The sequence below is a fragment of the Schistocerca nitens genome, chromosome 5 (assembly GCF_023898315.1).
Source record: "Schistocerca nitens isolate TAMUIC-IGC-003100 chromosome 5, iqSchNite1.1, whole genome shotgun sequence".
Taxonomy (NCBI): domain Eukaryota; kingdom Metazoa; phylum Arthropoda; class Insecta; order Orthoptera; family Acrididae; genus Schistocerca; species Schistocerca nitens.
In genome coordinates this window covers 369,288,573-369,308,618 of record NC_064618.1, presented here as the reverse complement: position 1 = coordinate 369,308,618, position 20,046 = coordinate 369,288,573, and the positions used below count along the sequence as shown (strand labels likewise).

The 20,046-nt window shown below is 42.7% G+C and overlaps 1 protein-coding gene across 1 annotated transcript in view; it reads left to right on the top strand.

The window, feature by feature from the left end:
* Positions 1–4,136: 4,136 nt before the first annotated feature.
* The window catches only part of LOC126260459 (multiple PDZ domain protein), a 1,565,360-nt gene continuing 1,549,450 nt past the window's right edge, over positions 4,137–20,046 (top strand). Inside the window, exon 1 of the mRNA XM_049957788.1 lies at positions 4,137–4,454. Within this exon, the coding sequence (XP_049813745.1) occupies positions 4,137–4,454 (318 nt within the window). The remainder of the gene's footprint in view (positions 4,455–20,046) is intronic.

The following is a 20,046-nucleotide window of genomic DNA, read 5'->3' as shown; positions in this document are numbered from 1 at the left end:
CCATGACTTAAGCAATGACTTTGCCCTGTCGACAACAGGTCTTATTCGTTTAAGGGTCCTCCAGACACCCCGTTCGTTGTTGTAACCAGCTGGAGTATCTTCACGTGAGTCCAAGCAATGTTGGTGCCTAGATTGCCACAATGAAAGTCTTGCATTGTCTGGTGCTACGAAACGCATTGATGTCTAGAGGAAACTTCCTTAATTTCAGCCTAGGGCAAACAATGGGCAAAGTTCTCAACCTCCAGTCATTCTTCATCAGCAGCGACGTCTTCACGAATACTTACAGGTGCAATACTAGCAGGACAGTATTCTGTACTGTATTCAGTAGGGATGTTTATCAGGCATCCGGCCATAAGATTGCAAACTTCCTTCAAGGCAAGGTCCGCAGGCTTGGCATGGGTTGACTTATATCGTGCAGGAGATGTATATTCTCCAGCAGAGTAGCGCAGAACCAAAGCTGTTGTTCAAAAAACTTGTGGTTTCGCACCCCAGTTGGTACATCTGAGCTTCCTGAGGATGTTGCTTCTGAGACTGACTTTGTGCTTAATGTTAGAGCAATGTATTGTAAAAGTGAGGGAGCGATCTGGCGTTACCCCAAGTACTTTAGGATGAAAGAATGTTCCAAGAGGGTTCCATCCCAGGAGCCTTGTAATTTCCTGGAAGCCGCTGTATACTTGAGCTGGAAAGTATAAAGTTGAGGTTTTGATGGGTGAGCTCTGCCCCTTCGAAGCTTGCACCGTGGCAGGCTAGTGCAAGATCGTCTTCTTGTGTTGTTGTGAAGCGGCGAGTCGTTAGCGCGAATATTGAACAGTAATTAAACCAGCACGCTTCCTTGGACAATCCAGTTCTCTGTATTCGCCATTTACTGTGTTGACCTCGTAAGTCAACGAAAAATCTCGGATTCTGTAGCAAGGTTGACATAATCTGGTATGTTTGGAGTCTTTCCCGGGCACAAAGGTATTCCGTAACAGTACAGTTACCCAGTATATTCCTGATTTCTAAAACCGACGAGTAAATATATGGGTTCCATTACCATAGTTTCAGTAAATGAAGTAATACTTTTAAGTAGTGAAATTAGATCCAATATAAAATTCCTTGGACTTCGTAGAGATAATACAGTGAAGTAGAATGTTCTAAAACAAAAGTAGCAAATTTTTAGTGAAATGTTGATGGGAAGTGATCGTTATTACAGCAAAAATACATATCCATTAGCACACAATTTGCATGTGTGAAAGTAGAACTTCGAAGATGGTATCTATGAAATGAAAGGCAGAATCTAAGCACAACTTAGGATGTACCTTCGCCTGCACCAATCTGGATATCAAAAAAAGATTTTTAGAAATAATAGAGATAACAGAAATAATAAAAATAATTAGCACCAAGCGTGTCAGTGACTGGTTATTTTTTAGTGTAATAGAGAATCTACAAAAGCTTGTATTTTATTTGTTTGAACCTTGACTCAATATTAATTATCATACGTTATTTTACAAACGGAATACAGTTTTTTCTTCAGGTAAAATTCAGTTAGGCGCTAAACCTTGTCGCGGGTACTAACTAACTGATGCGCTGAGAACCATAAGTACCTAAAGTACACTGCCGTCTATATTGAGACTGTAGCGTGTGTGCAAGCGTCTGACACCTTTCGATGTTTGGCTCTATCAGTGCTGAACCCCTACACTGTATATATGAGCTTTTGCAAAAAGCTGTCTCAATGATTTCTCTGATATTCACTTCCATATGGACCAAAAGCACAAATTTGGAGTGCCTTAGAACGCTCTCCTCTATAGTGACTCCCGTTTTTTCACAAAAGCTCTAAACTCTTCAAGAAAGGCCGCACGACAGCCTCACGTTCCATGGTTTCAGCATTCAAGTCTGTAAAATGGACGCTAAGGTCTGGAAGTTGATGTATATTCTTCAGTGGAGCAATGGAACGCCAGTTCCACTACTCCACTGAAGAAATATATTACTTTAAACAATTTTTCTTTCAAGTCACATAGAGGGAAGGACAGTTTATTTCCCCAATCTATTTAGATGCCCTACAAAATCAAGTGCCCAAAAATGTAGACTGAACAAAACTAGTAGATAAAACTTGAACACACAGAGTTAGCAAAACTTCTAGATTTCTTGCCTGACATAGTATTATCTGAATCTCAAGCCAGACGGTGTCCTTAGTGAGAATGATGAAAACGAGAACCTTGAAGTGTTGGATAAGGGCATAGGTCTGTGTGTGGTGTCTTTAGTGTCTGTTCTTTATATTCCGATTGTAGTTTCACATTAATTACAAATCACACAATAGCCAAAGAAACACTTTTACCGCTAACACACACACACACACACACACACACACACACACACACACACACACACACACTACATATATATATGAAAATTTGGGGATTAACATTAATAATAACAATCCAAAGTATTAATTAAAATTTCTTATCATAAAGTGCGTTCATTATTTTTATACGGAAAATAGAATGTTTGGGACGTGGTTAAAAAATAAGTCAGACCTATGAGACATATGGTTTGCTTACAATTTCGATTTCCACAAACATCTATTTTTCTGAAAACTTTGTGTCTGTACTTTGGGCCCTTATGGTTGCCAGTGCTTCACTTGAACGAAGACAATGTTTTACACTACTGGCCATTAAAATTGCTACACCAAGAAGAAATGCAGATGATAAACGGGCATTCATTGGACAAATATATTATACTAGAACTGACATGCGATTACATTTTCACGCACTTTGGGTGCATAGATCCTGAGAAATCAGTACCCAGAACAACCACCTCTGGCCGTAATAACGGCCTTGATACGCCTGGGCATTGAGTCAAACAGAGTTTGGATGGCGTGAACAGGTACAGCTGCCCATGCAGCTTCAGCACGATACCACAGTTCATCAAGAGTAGTGACTGGCGTATTGTGACGAGCCAGTTGCTCGGCCATCATTGGCCAGATGTTTTCAGTTGGTGAGAGATCTGGAAAATTTACTGGCCGGGGCAGCAGTCTAACATTTTCTGTATCCAGAAAGGCCCGTACAGGACCTGCAACATGCGGTCGTGCATTATCCTGCTGAAATGTAGGGTTTCGCAAGGATCGAATGAAGGGTAGATCCACGGGTCGTAACACATCTGACATGTAACGTCTACTGTTCAAAGTGCCGTCACTGCGAACAAGAGGTGACCGAGGCGTGTAACCAATGGCACCCCGTACCATCACGCTGGGTGATACGCCAGTATGGCGATGACGAATACACGCTTCCAATGTGCGTTCACCGCGATGTCGCCAAACACGGATGGGACCATCAAGATGCTGTAAACAGAACCTGGATTCATCCGGAAAAATGAAGTTTTGCCATTCGGCACCCAGGTTCGTCGTTGAGTACACCATCGCAGGCGCTCCTTTCTGTGATGCAGCGTCAAGGGTAACCGCAGCCACGCTCTCCGAACTGATAGCCCATGCTGCTGCAAACGTCGTCGAACTGTTCGTGCATATGGTTGTTGTCTTCCAAACGTCCCCATCTGTTGGCTCAGGGATCGAGACGTGGCTGGACGATCCGTTACAGCCATGCGGATAAGATGCCTGTCACCTCGACTACTAGTGATACGAGGCCGTTGGGATCCAGCACGGCGTTCCGTATTACCCTCGTGAACCCACCGATTCCATATTCTGCTAACAGTCATTGGATCTCGACCAACACGAGCAGCAATGTCGCGATACGATAAACCGCAATCGCGATAGGCTACAATCCGACCTTTATCAAAGTCGGAAACGTAATGGTACGCATTTCTCCTCATTACACGAGGCATCACAACAACGTTTCACCAGGCAACTCCGGTCAACTGCTGTTAGTGTATGAGGAATCGGTTTGAAACTTTCCTCATGTCAGCACGTTGTATGTGTCGCCACCTGCGCCAGCCTTGTGTGTATGCTCTGAAAAGCTAATCATTTGTATATCACAGCATCGTCTTCCTGTCGGTTAAATTTCGCGTCTGTAGCACGTCATCTTCGTGGTGTAGCAATTTTATTGGCCAGTAGTGTACATTCAGGCTACTTAGTCACACAGCTACTTCCAGATTATGTAGCCATTTTTCAGTGCTTACCCGTCTGAAAAGTGCACAACAGTACCGATATGATTCGGGAACATACTAATATGAATGTAGCGCAACAGAAAATGGGCAACGTCGTGTGCTTTTCGCAAGGGAAAACCCTGTTGAATCTCGCAAGGCGCAGCTCTGCCCCCTGCCGCGCCAGCAGCCGCCTGACGCGCACCGGCCGTGTGTTGCAGGAGCTGGAGGGTCTGAGCCAGGCGACGCCCACGCTCGACGACAACTCCATGTTCAGCAGCTCGGGGTCGCTGTCGCCCGCCGCCTCCGACCTGGAGCACGAGGAGGAGGCTCCGGCAGCGGCTCCAACGCCGGCGACCGGGGTAGCGGCGGCCGGCGAGTCGGTACGTGATCGCTTCTAGTCACCCACTAGCAGGTCTTGTTCCTCGCCGAAGCCGTCGCAGCGGGCAGAAGACGTCGTCGCCGTCGAGGAATTCGGCGTCCGCCGTGTACCAGGCGCCAGCACCGACGAAAAGTGTTCCTTGCAAGTGAAAAACAAACCGTGCTAGAATATGTTTCTGCGTGCAGCGCTAATGCGCGGTATTACAAACGCAAGCTTTCTGAAACACTGTCAACAGTGAAAAATTAGGCTCTAGTTTTTTATTGACTGCAAACTAGTAATCACACAACGTAGACTCGTAAAAGAAGCTACAGAATGTATAGGATCTGTACATCCGTCTTGATATGAAGACTTTTTTTTTCTCCCCAGATTAGTTTCGGCAAATGGTCGGCAACATCAGTAGTTTTTCTTTTATCCTATAATATACGTATACGAAGCATACTGGGTTAGCACACACAGGAAGTTGTTAGCGGATATTTTCTATTTTGCCACAAGTGATCCGTGGTCTCCAGTGGCTCCTTGAACAGAACAATTATCTTTTATTTGATTTATTATTCCCAGTTACCTTTGTTGTTGTGAGAACAACTGCATAACAGTGAAAAATCCTGCAATAGCACTCACCAAAATATACAACTAGAGTTTCTCAGCAACTGTAGGCTACTGTAGAATATCACAAGCAAGCATATTCTACGGTAGTTATCCTAGCAGTTTTGGTCAGTTAATATCGTAATCGCGTTATCTGTACGTTAGGTGTGTTGCATACCTGTCGGGCGTTACCTCATTCCGTTCACTTTGTTTGTTTATGCGACCGGTATCTTCCTAGTATAAAGGACGCGTAACCTGCGAAACATTTTTATCCTACATGCGTATCCTCCTGTCAGTTACTTAAAAATAAACAGTATTTATAGCAAAATTGAAATTGTCATTATTTAATCCAGGTTTTTTTCGAAAACTGTTGATTTGTAACTTGAAACAAAAACGTATAAAACATTGCCTAAGTACTTCGTCGAGCTTATATGAAACATGGTTCTATCATTTATAAACAGCTTTCGCACTTATCAATAAAAAAAGGAAACTTTTGCTTTTGATCATGCTGAAGAATGTTCTAATAATAATAAATTCTTCACGTTTGTTCATGTAAACACTACTTGCATCAAAAGTAATTGCACTGGTTAAAGCGTAGAAGTTACGCGATCTGCAAATTTTTATTACTGATGAAATGCAATTTATATATCCTAAGGATATCGAACACACATTGGACAAACTGAATGGCGTGCGGTTCTGATAATGAAAAGAAGAAGAAGAAGAAGAAGAAGAAGAAGAAAAGTCGTCACCTCCAACCGTGGTTTCGGTAGAGCACAACGCTACAGACAACACAAAATACAGAGTAATGGAACAACCCTCAGACGCGCACGAACTGTGACGTGATTGTCTTCACTGCGGGAACAGTTCGGCATGACGGCGTTGTGCCATTGCATTCAACGAAACCATACGCAAGGCGAGTATCGACCGTCTCTTTATCAGTAGACCTGCTCATATTGCTGTGTATCAGTTTTAACGCGAAACTAACGTTGCCGAATACACAAGACCGAGTAAGAACAGAGAAGTACTGAATGCAAGCCTGCAGGGGAAGAGTAAAGTGGGTATTACTGTTGACAACAGCAAATATCGGGAGTGAATGGAACAAGTTTGTTTCCAAATGAGACACACATCGCATACCGACATTTGCATTGCTGTTCAGATATTTTTAGTGTAATCCAGATAGAAAGATAAATGAGGGTAAGAAATCTAATGAAATGCAATTACTCGGTAACGAGGCACCGAAGACCACAAGTTCCGTATACTGAAATAATTAAAAAGTAATTATTCCTGTTAAGTCGCATAGTGCTCAGAGCCATTTGAACCAATTATTACTGAAGAACTTCTTAAATTTTGTCGGTGTAGTTGGGCCTCTATCTGTGGAATGGTTACTTAGTGGAATATGTTAACTTAGGATAACAGAGGTTAATGTATTATCACGCATGGTACACTTTCTTGTCATTCGTCGAATCTTTCCATTACAGCTGTATTTCCACAATTTTAAAAGACAGATGTCATATTAAGTCATAATTTAAATTTGATTATTTGCAGTGGCTCATGTTGCAGTTGGCTTTCTGTATGAGAAACTCAAAATTGACCTCTCACGTAGCGATTGTGGGAAATGTAAAACGTAGAAGGTATGGTATCACCGGCTGAGAACTCAAAACAACAATTAAAAATTCACGTTTTCTGCTGTGTAAGAATTCTGTATTTCATACATAATAAAAGAAAATCCACTGACGTTAGCAAAAATTTTCCGGAACTATTTTGGGGAGAACAAACAGTGTTTATCAAGACGGACCCACAAATCCCATTTTTTTTTTCTGCAGACATTTAACCAATCGGGAGTAAAGTTAGGTGCGTAATGATAGGTACTGAAGAGTTAAAATTAGAAAAAAAGTGATAGCAACAACGTAGTTTAGATTTTTTTCTCTTCATTGCTCGAGTAGTGAGTTAGTGGTAACACTACATTTATATATTCGTGCAAGGACGCAGTCGGCTAGTGTAGAGGATATTCACCTACATTATGTAGAGCATCCATTTATATCGCTAATCCAAAAAACTGTCACTTATGTATAGCTTTTAAAATCAAAATCATCATATTATTTATTTCATAGTATACGGCAATGTAAGGCCTGTAGCGTTTAAGCCGGATAGCGGTTTCATCCGCTTGCAGCCTGCCCTTGGGAAACTGAAATAACAACAAAGAAAAAATTCCAGTAATTACAGCATTCTGGATACACCCAATGAGAGTATTTTTTTGTCTTTCTGTTACTAAAACACAGCTGGTGAGGTTGAAACCATATAAGTCAAGAGGTAAACAGTGCGGTAACTATTATGCCCAACACCGGTTGGTACAGCGGAAACATCTCACTCAAGCGACGGTATTCACAGGCGTTTTCTAAATTCCACACTGCAGCACAGGTATAGAGCTATAAGTTGCGAGTAAGAAGAGATAGAGAGGGTGGAACCAGTGCTGTTGCGATGTAACAGTGGTGCTGGTTATGTATTATAAACATTGATGTGCGCGATCCTGATAAGAAGATGCAGAAGGCAACTAATATTTATTGCGTAGGAGGGGAGGGGTAGCTGTTGTAACGGGGGAAAAACTATAGGGTACGTTAGGATATGGTTGAGAGGGAACGTGGTAGGCTCTGGTTGGATATGGCTCTGAGCACTATGGGACTTAACATCTGTGGTCATCAGTCCCCTAGAACTTAGAACTACTTAAACCTAACTAACCTAAGGACATCACACACATCCATGCCCGAGGCAGGATTCGAACCTGCGACCGTAGCAGTCGCGCGGTTCCGGACTGCGCGCCTAGAACCGCTAGACCACCGCGGCCGGCGGTTGGATATATATATATATATATATATATATATATATATATATATATATATATATATATATATATATATAGTTCTGGTGCCCCAGTTCTTATCAAGGTCTCATTAGGTTTCCCTTAGTTGCCAGACAAATACTGGAAAGCCCAGCATATGGTGATAGTATGAGGGGCTTTCCAGTATTTGTCTGGCAACCAAGGGAAACCTACTGAAACCTTGATCAGAACTGGGGCATCGGAACTACAGTGAAAAACACAACTAAAACATCACTTTTTGGACACGCTGTAATTGTCCCCCTTTGTGACGTAGAAGTCTGAAACGTGACTCAAAGGTGCCTACAACCTTCCTCTGCAATGGAACAAAGGCGTGACCCCATCAATGTCACCCTCGCACTTGGCGACGCTTCAGATAGCAAGATGCCGAGACATGCGAAAAAAGCCTGAAGTTTATGTGAGGTTTAAAGCGGATTAATGATGTCGAATTGGCACCATATCGCCTTAATTCTACCTAACGCCACCGTGGACGTATTACTCCATTGGAAGGTCATAATACCCCCTTTTATCCACATTTCGTCCCTTCTTTTGACGCCTCTGCGACGTAGGTCAGAACAGTGACGCCCAGCGTTAAAATCACGCGGTTTTCTTGTAGGTGGCCAAGGAAAACATTTCAGACACATCGCCGCTCTGAATCGACACGAATAGGCCCTAGAAGGTGGTATAGACGTCCCCTTTTCTTGGGGCGTTGATTCCCACACATTTCGCGGTCGAAAACTGTAGTTCACAGTCTGATGAGCAACTCGACGACATTCTTGACAACTTTTGACACTGCTCATACCCTCGTGGACGATTAAACACCTCTCTAAGGACATCGTGGGCCAGCAACACCACTGAACGTGGCTGCAGACGTTTGAAGTCGAGTACGACCGTAGTTTTTACTCTGGGTGTATGGGGTGCATCCAACGGCCTTGCCGCAGTGGTAACACCGGTTCCGGTGCACTCAGCCCTTGTGAGGCAAACTGAGCAGCTACTTCATTGAGAAGTAGCGGCTCCGGTCTCGGAATCTGACATACGGCCGGGGGGGGGGGGGGGGGGGCGGTGTGCTGACCACATGCCCCTCCATATCCGCAACCAGTGACGCCTGTGGGCTGAGGAAGACACGGCGGCCAGTCGGTACCTTTGGTTCTTCATGGCCTGTGCAGGAGGAGTTTAGTTTAGTTTTAGTACGGGGTGCAACCACTATGGACTGTTCAAAACCATTCGAAGAAATATTAACACGATTCGAAGCAGCAAAGGGAACTTAAGCTTATCAGCCCTCCTGTTTCGGCCCCTCCTATAGCTTGATCACGTAGGTGTACGACATTGACACATGCATGAATAAAACGGCAAAGGATCCCTCTAGGACTCCCCAATTCGGCAACACCATCGGTCCTATCCGTCCACCTTTGTTGAGCACTTTAAAAATGTACCTTCACACAGACAAACTGCGACGGAGTCGAAGGCGTTTGCAGACAGGCTATGTTGATGTTCTAGCGCCTGCTAGTATGCATCTGAAGAGGGGTGTCAAGGGGTTGCCTGTCTGCAAGACCGTAGCACTCCGTCGCAGTTTTTCTCTATACAGGTACATGTTTAAAGTGATCATCAAAGATGGCGAGGTGACACCGAGGGTGTTGCTGAAGTGTAGGTCTTACAGGGACCATTTGCCATTTTATTCACGCATTTGCCAATGTCGCACACCTCCGTGATAATGTCACAACAGGAGGGCCAAAAAGCATAAGCATCCTTTGCTGCTTCAGATCGCGTTCATATTTCGTCGAACGGTCCCTAGCGGTACTATCTTGTACACTAGAGCAAAAACTGTAGTCGTACTGCACTCCAACATCGCGCGATCAAATTCAATGTGCTTGCTGGCTCACGACGACCTTAGCGAAGGCTTGAGTCGCCCATGGGTGTATCAGAAGTGTCAAAAGTTGTGAAGAACGTCGTCCTATTGCTCATCACCTTGCGAACTGTCGTTTTCGACCGCAAAATGTGTTGAAATCAATGCCCAATCAAAGGGGATGGTTCCTTAGAGGCCCTTTATGCCACCTCCTCATTCTGAGTGGCGGGGGGTCTGCAGTGTTGTCCTCGGCCACCCACAAGAAAACAGCGTAATTTCAACGCTGAGAGTTGTGTTTCCGACCTCCATCGCAGAAGCATCAAAAGAAGGGGTGAAATGTGGGTAATAGGGTGTGTGACGACCTTGCCATTGTGTGGCACGTCCACAGCGGCGTTGGGCAGAATTGTTGTGAAATTTTGTGCCAATGTGCCATCGTTAACCCACCTTATACCACACCGGAACCTCTGAGCTCTGTCCTTTTTCTCGGACGTGTCAACACCTTGCTGTCTGAAGGGTCGCCGAGCCTGAGGGTGACGTACACGCCACTATGCGTATTTATCATTACAGAGGGAAGTTGTAGGCACCCGCGACCAAAAATTCAAACTAATACGTCACAGTGGGGGACAGTTGCGGCGTTTCGAAAAAGTGAACTTTTACTTGTGTTTCGCAGTGTATATGCAGTCATCTTGTTAACGTTTCAGTTGTTCTTATTTCCCTCTCCAAGTGCACTTTTAATTTAATTCTGGCACAATATGTCTCAGACAAAAGTATGAAATTCTAGTGAAAGTGTTTTGTTCACATACTTGATGACATGCTCAACAAGTGTAGCCCTATCATACATACATTTCTGGAAAAAAATGCAACATCTTCAAGGACAAGGTTATTTTATTGACAAGTGACGTGACACGTTGTTCATAATTGCAGGAGTATATGATAGCATATTCAGATCAAATGAAGCACACGTCACAGTAGAGGGTGCCCCCTTCTTGTGACAACATGGGTGTGTATTCTCTTGCAGGCCAGTACAGTAGATGTACGCGACGAGTAGGACGTTGCGTCTCAGCAGCCGAATGTAGACTTGCATTGTCCTGCTGAAAAAGCATGTTACCTTTTGCCAAACAAATGGCGGTAGCACGGGGATAACACCCCATGCAATGTAGCAGATACTGGCTACCTTACGCTGGAGAAACACCGAACGTGACCGCGAACTGTAACTGATGATCCCCCCCACAGTATGGTGCCTACGATGTGACCCGTGTGTCGTGGACAAATGTACTCTGGAATAGGTCGCTCACGAGTACGTCCATCACTCACATACAGACAGAACCTGCTCTCATCACTGAAGACAACAGAACCCATTCCACTCTCCAGTCAACTGTTCTGCGGCACAAACAACAGAGCGCCATTCCACTCTCCAGTCACCTCTTTCACAGCACAAACAACAGAGCACCATTCCACTCTCTACTCAACTCTTTCACGGCACAAGAGTATCTATGCGTCGTGGTGTCGTGGTAGCGTGGCCAAAGGCACATGTGATCTTAATCCTGCTGCAAGCAGACAGTTTCGTGTCGTCTCTGACGACACAGCAAGTACAACGTGTGCCCAGATTTTATCCCTGGATGACGTTCGGTCGGAAACCCTTGATCGCACAATGCGTCGATCTTGATATGCGTCTATATCACGTGGATGTCCAGAACCTGGTCTAAGGTGTGGTAACGTTCCACAGACGAATGTTGAAAGCAGTGACACACCACCGATTCATTGTGCCCAGAATGTGCAGCAATCCGTTGATACACCTATCGAACTTCCCGCACGCCCACAATGCGACTCCGTTCAAATGGCTTAAACTGTTCAATATGACTACGTACTCTTCGGTGGAGCATCGTTGTATTCTTGAATGAATGTTTCAAACACTACACCTCCCAACTCAGCACAGGTACTGCCTGCAGAGCTAAAACAGGACACATCAGACTAGCCTCTTGTGCGCCATCTAGTCGCCGATGACTATGACAAATGGATCACTAACAGCACAACCCTGGTGCCGCTGAACCAGTCCTTAAGGGAGTTGCATTTTGTTCAGGCAGTATGTATATATACTAGCAGGGCGGATTGTTTTAGGACATGGTCCTTTTCAGCCAAATATAACAGGAGGCTGGGAAGAGGGGCAGACGGAATCCCAACGGAGAATGTTTGAGAGGGGACTTCCAGTTCCGGCAGGTGGCTGACTACCGAAGGAAGCCTCCCTAAAACCTCGGTCAGAATCGAGGGACTGAAATTCTTTTAATTTATTTCTGGAACAATGTTGCCATTGTCCCAGATAAAAACTGAAATGTTTTCTATGTAGCGGTATTTTGTGTGTGTGTGTGTGTGTGTGTGTGTGTGTGTGGGTGGGTTTTGTATGTAGATATTGTTACAAATGTGTGCGTAACATTGCCTTATATACATTACGCATGAAAATTTGACAGTGCAACAGACGTAGAGTGCGTTTTGTAAGGTAGTGTTTTCATTCTCGTTATGAAGATTGTAAGAGACGAAGTTTTGTGTTATTTGAAAACAGTATTTTCAAAATTGTTATGAAGCAGTGAGTCGAATAATATATTTTTGGCTTCAAAGGCCCGATAGTATACATTCATTTCTGACAGAGATATCTTCTGGAGACTATGTGATGCTCAAGAAGTTGTCGTACAGTGCATAGGCAGTGATGGAACTCCAGTGGACAGACGTTGCTCCACACCAGTGCCTGAAACCACATTTGATTATCAGCTTCATCACCTTACGGGTTTAATTTTGAAAACCCCTTTCTAACTCGGTATCTATGTCTTGTACGAGATGTTCCAACTATATATTTCTAGGCTGAATGTTATCTGTCATTCAGCCACTGCATCCTTTTACATGTGCTACGTAGTGCATAACCTTTTTTATCTTTAATAACTTGGACTCATTAAAGATATAAGTAATCTAATTTCACCTAGACGAATAGTAAACGTGCAATCTTTAAACAATTTTTCGCAGTTCCATTAATCATCGAAACAGAAGTACAAACTTTTTTTAAAACTGATATTATCGCATTTCTTGCGCTGTAATAGATCTGTATGAGGCGAATTCAGTGATATATCTCTATTTAGGTCTGATAAGAAGTATCATAGTAGAAATACAAATAGGGATTTTTGTGGTATTGTCTTTTCAGTTTGTATGACGCGCTGCCCCGAAATTGACTGCAACTTAAAATGAACATGTAAGGATGGTGACTGATATTTATGTACAAAAGCCATAGCCGCTATACTAGAACAGAAGGCAAGAACTTGTATATTGTATGAATACTGAGAGAAAAAAGTAACATAGACGGAAGATTAAAAAAGTTCGTGTATTTTCATTTAATAAAAGTCCTTCAATTGTTTGTATTTTGGTTCATTACTGAGCTATATGAATTTAGGAGTGAAATCTCCATTTCCAGCATTCACAGATTTAATTTTGGCTTCTCCACTTTGTTTCGTGTCTATCAGTAAATACACCTTGGACAAAAAGTGTAACACAGATACTTAACAGCTCTATAGTTTGTCTTACATTAAGATCCACATGTCTTTATCCATTTATATTTCAGTCTGACCTTTCTAAACTGCAGTTGCTTCTCCAGGTCGTGGTGGAGAGCCGCATTAAATGTGTGAACCCAGAAAATGGAACTTTGGCCAGAATACAGAATTTCACTCTGAAGAAATTTATAGCTTCCACTATGTGTATCTGTCACGTGCATCCAACCGCAATTTATTAAACAAATAGTTTAGTTCAATCTCCTCCCTAGCCGCCACTTAGTACCATCCTCGGAATATACGTCGAGCCTTGCCCCTCCGATGTATTTTCCGTACTCCAGTGACCCCCATTTGGAACAGGAGCTCGAGCTGTCACAGTGAATGCCAGGGGTATCACCCATGGCTGTAGTTCATACTAGTTGTCGTAGCTTTTATATACAGCTTGGGAAAAACAATATGGTATACGCACGATCTCTGAAGAGGTGAACGTGTGGAAAGCAGAACATGCTGTCGCTAAAATCTTATAAATCTTGTGCTCGTATACCATAAGCTGCACTTCATAGGTATTTACTTGTCAGACCGGTATTAGGGCACGCAGTCCACCATCAGGGGCCTGTGATATGGAGGATAAAGAAATAAATTTTTGCATACATACGTCGATAACATAAGAATACTCTGTATACGCTAAAGTAAGAAGTAAGATCACTTATATACTGTGTAAGATTACATCAAACAACGTGACTGTCAAGCGTAAAATCTTTATGACGATATGTCAATTTAGAAAATTTGGAAGTAAGGTATAGGTGATGCATATATTCTGTGCAGAAATTGTGATGATCATATCTTATAGCTACAGCTGTACTAGGAAAGCTACCACACGCCCCCCCCCCCCCCCCGCCCACCTCCTTCCTAACCAATTTGCTGATCGTATGCTGCAAATAAGGCTGTCAGTAATCTTCTGTGTAAATCCGAATTTCAATCATTACATGGAATGCCTGTTGCGGGACGTAATAGGTATGTCGACGCGTTTCGGAACGTGCGCCCTAGTAATTTTGTAAGACTCTCCGTGGCTCACATAGTGTTTCTTGTAACATCTGTGACTGCAGTCTTTTGTGCATTTCTGCGACACACTCACGCTGGCTATGCGAACTCTTGACGAGGGCTGCAGTTCTTCATCGACTGTGTTGCATGTATTCCATTAACTCAAATTGGTAAAGGCCACAAAGTGTCTAGGAATACTGAAGGTTAGCTCGAATGGAAAAACTAGTAGAAGCCGACCTCGGGGAAGATCAGTTTGGATTCCGTAGAAATACTGGAACACGTGAGACAATACTGACCTTACGACTTATCTTAGAAGAAAGATTAAGGAAAGGCAAACCTACGTTTCTAGCATTTGTAGACTTAGAGAAAGCTTTTGACAATGTTGACTGGAATACTCTCTTTCAAATTCTAAAGGTGGCAGGGGTAAAATACAGGGAGCGAAAGGCTATTTACAATTTGTACAGAAACCAGATGGCAGTTATAAGAGTCGAGGGACATGAAAGGGAAGCAGTGGTTGGGAAGGGAGTAAGACAGGGTTGTAGCCTCTCCCCGATGTTATTCAATCTGTATATTGAGCAAGCAGTAAAGGAAACAAAAGAAAAGTTCGGAGTAGGTATTAAAGTCCATGGAGAAGAAATAAAAACGTTGAGGTTCGCCGATGACATTGTAATTCTGTCAGAGGCAGCAAAGGACTTGGAAGAGCAGTTGAACGGAATGGACAGTGTCTTGAAAGGGGGATATAAGATGTACATCAAGAAAAGCAAAACGAGGATAATGGAATGTAGTCGAATTAAGTCGGGTGACGTTGAGGGTATTAGATTAGGAAATGAGACACTTAAAGTAGTAAAGGAGTTTTGCTATTTGGGGAGCAAAATAACTGATGATGGTCGAAGTAGAGAGGATATAAAATGTAGACTGGCAATGGCAAGGAAAGCGTTTCTGAAGAAGAGAAATTTGTTAACATCGAGTATAGATTTAAGTGTCAGGAAGTCTTTTCTGAAAGTATTTGTATGGAGTGTAGCCATGTATGGAAGTGAAACATGGACGATAAATAGTTTGGACAAGAAGAGAATAGAAGTTTTCGAAATGTGGTGCTACAGAAGAATGCTGAAGATTAGATGGGTAGATCACATAACTAATGAGGAGGTACTGAATAGGATTGGGGAGAAGAGAAGTTTGTGGCACAACTTGACTAGAAGAAGGGATCGGTTGGTAGGACATGTTCTGAGGCATCAAGGGATCACCAGTTTAGTATTGGAGGGCAGCGTGGAGGGTAAAAATCGTAGAGGGAGACCAAGAGATGCATACACTAAGCAGATTCAGAAGGATGTAGGTTGCAGTAGGTACTGGGAGATGAAGAAGCTTGCACAGGATAGAGTAGCATGGAGAGCTGCATCAAACCAGTCTCAGGACTGAAGACCACAACAACAACAACAGCTCGAATGTTGTTTTGTTAACGACGTCCTTTATGTGTGAATTACACATTCTTAGCATTTTTTGCATGAATCGCGAAATAGCATCTGCCTTTGCCACGGCTAGTGTTATGAGGTGTTTCAACGTAAAATGTTTCCGGACATAATTCCTCTCCTCGATAACGGTCGTTTGTGACTCACTGCAGTGAGTGATCGTCGATGGCGTAGTAAACCAAATATGGCTGTTTTGTCTATCTTAGCTCGTTAACGTACATTTCTTTATATTTATCTCTGTACTAATTCTGTAACAATATACCTCATACTGAACGCACGATACAGAGGTGATGGATCAATCATACTGAAACACATCGGTCTGAAAGAAACAGATAAAATTGCGTTTCGTTCAGTGTGGTGACTTATACAATTGTTTTGTGAGCGTTGCATTTCCCTTCTTCTTCTTATTATTATTCACTTCTCGCATTAGACTTTTAAAACTAAATCATCTACAGAATTTCCTTCCATCTGTTCTTACGTCTTTTGATTCTTCCCATGTATTGTAATCGCTCTGAGACTATGGGACTTAACTTCTGAGGTCATCAGTCCCCTAGAACTTAGAACTACTTAAACCTAACTTACATAAGGACATTACACACGTCCATGCCCGAGGCAAAAATCGAACCTGCGACCGTAGCGGTCGCGCGGTTCCTAGAACCGCTCGGCCACTCCGGCTGGCCCCATGTATTGTACGATAAAACTGATTATAGAAACCTTTCTTTGGATTCATACTAGATGGGTAGATCACATAACTAATGAGGAGGTACTGTATAGAATTGGCGAGAAGAGAAATTTGTGGCACAACTGGACTCGAAGAAGGGATCGATTGGTAGAACATGTTCTGAGGCATCAAGGGAATACCAGTTTAGTATTGGAGGGCAGCGTGGAGCGTAAAAATCGTAGAGGGAGACCAACAGATAAATATACTAAGCAGATTCAGAAGGATGTAGTTTGCTGTAGATGCTAGCAGATGAAGCAGCTTCCACAGGATAGAGTAGCATGGAGCGCTGCCTCAAACCAGCCTCTGGACTGAAGAGCACAACAACAACAACAACTAGTTGTTGAGGTGGGGAAAGAGCAGGTCATACTGGACAGCGGATTGTGTCGGACAAGAGTTGTTTCTAGACGCTAGTGCTAGTGTCACCCGTCGTACGATTGCAGTGCGAGCTATGGAGGAACAAGACTACTGACGCCAGTTTGAATTAAAATAGCTGTGCTTTTCGGAGTAGCAACAAGTTATCTGTTCCTACAGAGTTTCTCGGTGCGCTTACTTAATTCGAAGAGTGTCCTGTACTTTTTGTAAGCACTATTACATTTTTATATTATCTTCAGATGCGACAGGGACTGTCTCTATACAGGCTCCCGTGCAGGGCCGGTTCGAGAACATTTTCACGCCCAAGCGACTTATCATTTGGCTCCACTCCCCCCCCCCCCCCCCCCCGTTTTTCCTTCCTTCGTACACATCCATCCGTGTTGGTTTTCACTACTAACCGTGATGTGCGTTGTACACAGATCTTATACTTCGGCTCCCCGCTACTAATCGTATAGAAATCTCGCAGTTGCGGCGCCTCTGGCGACCCTCTCAGCTTGACACTCCAGGCACCGGCCCTCAGTCCGTGACAACAGCCCAAGCAACAACGGCGGCCATGTTAAACTATCATCGCACTAGATTCGGATTCTATCGGACAAAATAGAAAGCACAAACGCTTCAATTTTTACGCTTTTTTCGTTTCACAGGCGGAGATGGGAAGTCAAGACGTAAATGGGATGAAAATAGTATAAAGGAAGTCATAGGAAAAGCCAGACTTCTTTAAATGACAGTCAGGGAGGTGAGTCAGAAATATTCATTTCCAAGAACAACTTTAGATGATAGACTTAAAGCTTTACGGGAAAGCAAATAGGTGGTCGTGAAACCTGTTTTAGAAAATAACAATTTTTTGCGAGAACATTCAGTAATTAGCAAGAACAGCACTGTATGATCGTGTTAAAAAATAAAACAGCCAGCGTATGCCTTTTTAATGAAGAGTAGTTCTTAAATCCAGTATACAAATATACAGAGCAACCGAAAATAATTCGTCGATTCAATAGGAGAAAAATGAAAGCCGGCGAAGACTTGTAGTTCGATTTTATGCGAGGACGTGATGATTTAAGACCGCGGACATGTGAATCCACGAGTCTGGAGAGAGCAGGAAAGAACGAGTTGACAGCTTTGAGAAACCAGGTGAGCTTGTGGAAAAGTTCAAGTTTATAGCTATTCACGAAACAATTAAAACTTTTTGTTGGCAAAAATATTTTAGACATTACAATTTCATGTCCGATACAACCCTACAAAAATTTAAATGACCTAAATACAAACGGTGGAAAAATATTAAAAAATCAACGAACTTACATTCTTATGTCTTCGAGATTATTCCAATGCAACCTTCAGAAAATATTATAATTTCGAAGCGCTTACGTATCAGATACACGACCGTCCGTTACTTGTGTATTTTTTGCTGGACTGCCTCGACTCATAGTTCTCGACATTCTGTTCTGTAGCAACATTTTTATCTCAAAAAATTGATTTCTATAATCTGTACTCGACTAGAGCAAGCTCTTGTTCTACTTAGAAATTTCACTTCGGCGAGCTGTATTCGAATTAAGTTTCTTTTCTTCAAATTGTTGAGTGGAAGGCTCTTAGTTACGTCGCACTTTAATTTCGTACCTTGCATGATTTTGTCTTGAACTTGAACCGATAGTACCACAAATATGTTCATAACGGGATAGTTTTGTTTCAGTACCTTGATTAGTTTTCAGGACGTTGTGCCTCACTTCTCTTATGTATTTGAGAAGTGTCATATTACCACCATGAGCTGCTGATAAAATACTTTATTTATAAAACTAATTTTAGTCGCCTGACCTTCAACAGGTTCGTGTGTTTCAAATGAAATACATTAGTAACATAACAGACTTAAATTGTCAAGAATATGTAAATGCGAAACTTTAGGTTAGGCTTTGCCATGGCTGTTATTGATATCGAATGAAACAACAAGTTTACTGTTACCAATCACTGTTTACACATATCCACAACACGTTTCGAAGGTTTAAATCTCCATCATCGGGTAGATTTACATGTGTAGTACGAAATATGAGCGTGTTGTATTGCGATTTTGGGGTATCTTGTGGAGCTGTCTCCAGTGGTCACAGGCTCCTCTCTCTGTCGTAATACATCACGTGGAAACTGTCATATTTTGTAAACTGCTAAGAGCCACTAGGTACTAAGTATAGTTCCCAGACACCATCTTTGTTTACAGCATATGACAGTTCCCATGTGACATAAAATCGTAACAACACGCACGTGTATCATATTAACACATGTAAATACACCTGATGGTGGAGGTTTAAACCTTCGAAACGCGTTTTAGATACAAACAAACTGTGACCGGTAACAGTACACTTTTTTTTCATTTGGTGCCACGAGTCTGTTAACTGAGGTAAATTTTTCTGCCACCACTGTAATTTTAGCACGTGCAAATTGCTATTGTATGCAACATATAGGACTCCTCTAAGGACTGCCACATGTACTTATCGTAGCAGACGACAAACAGCGAAGTAATAGTAAGATGATAGTCGCTATCGATGTATGTAGACTTTTATGACTAACTTTGCCTCTACCAGTAAACAGCGATCAGATGTTGAGCCACCTGGGCATGGTATGACTTTGTTCACAAAGTTAACGCCTACTGCAGTTTTAACGTCAGTGTGTACATTTAATAGCACAGTATTTATAGAACGAGGACGTAATTTATATTATGATATGATGACAGGTAACTCTGTACAAGTGTAGACTATTTACGTCTTTATGTTACGTGGTTTTCCCAATGGATCATCTCACTGTATTATGGAATACATTTATTTTCAATGTATTGTTCACAGTTTTATCATTTGACGACAGTGATTTAATATTTCGCCTAGCATGATGCTGTGAATACTTCTATGTCAGTATGTGCCATTGTGTTACATGTGTGTTGGCGTAAGCCGGCCGCGGTGGCCGTACGGTTCTGGCGCTGCAGTCCGGAACCGCGGGACTGCTATGGTCGCAGTTTCGAATCCTGCCTTGGGCATGGGTGTGTGTGATGTCCTTACGTTAGTTAGGTTTAAGTAGTTCTAAGTTATAGGGGACTTATGACCTACGATGTTGAGTCCCATAGTGCTCAGAGCCATTTGAACCATTTTTTTCTGTTGGCGTAAATACTCACATCAATTAAGAGGTTCGTGACAGT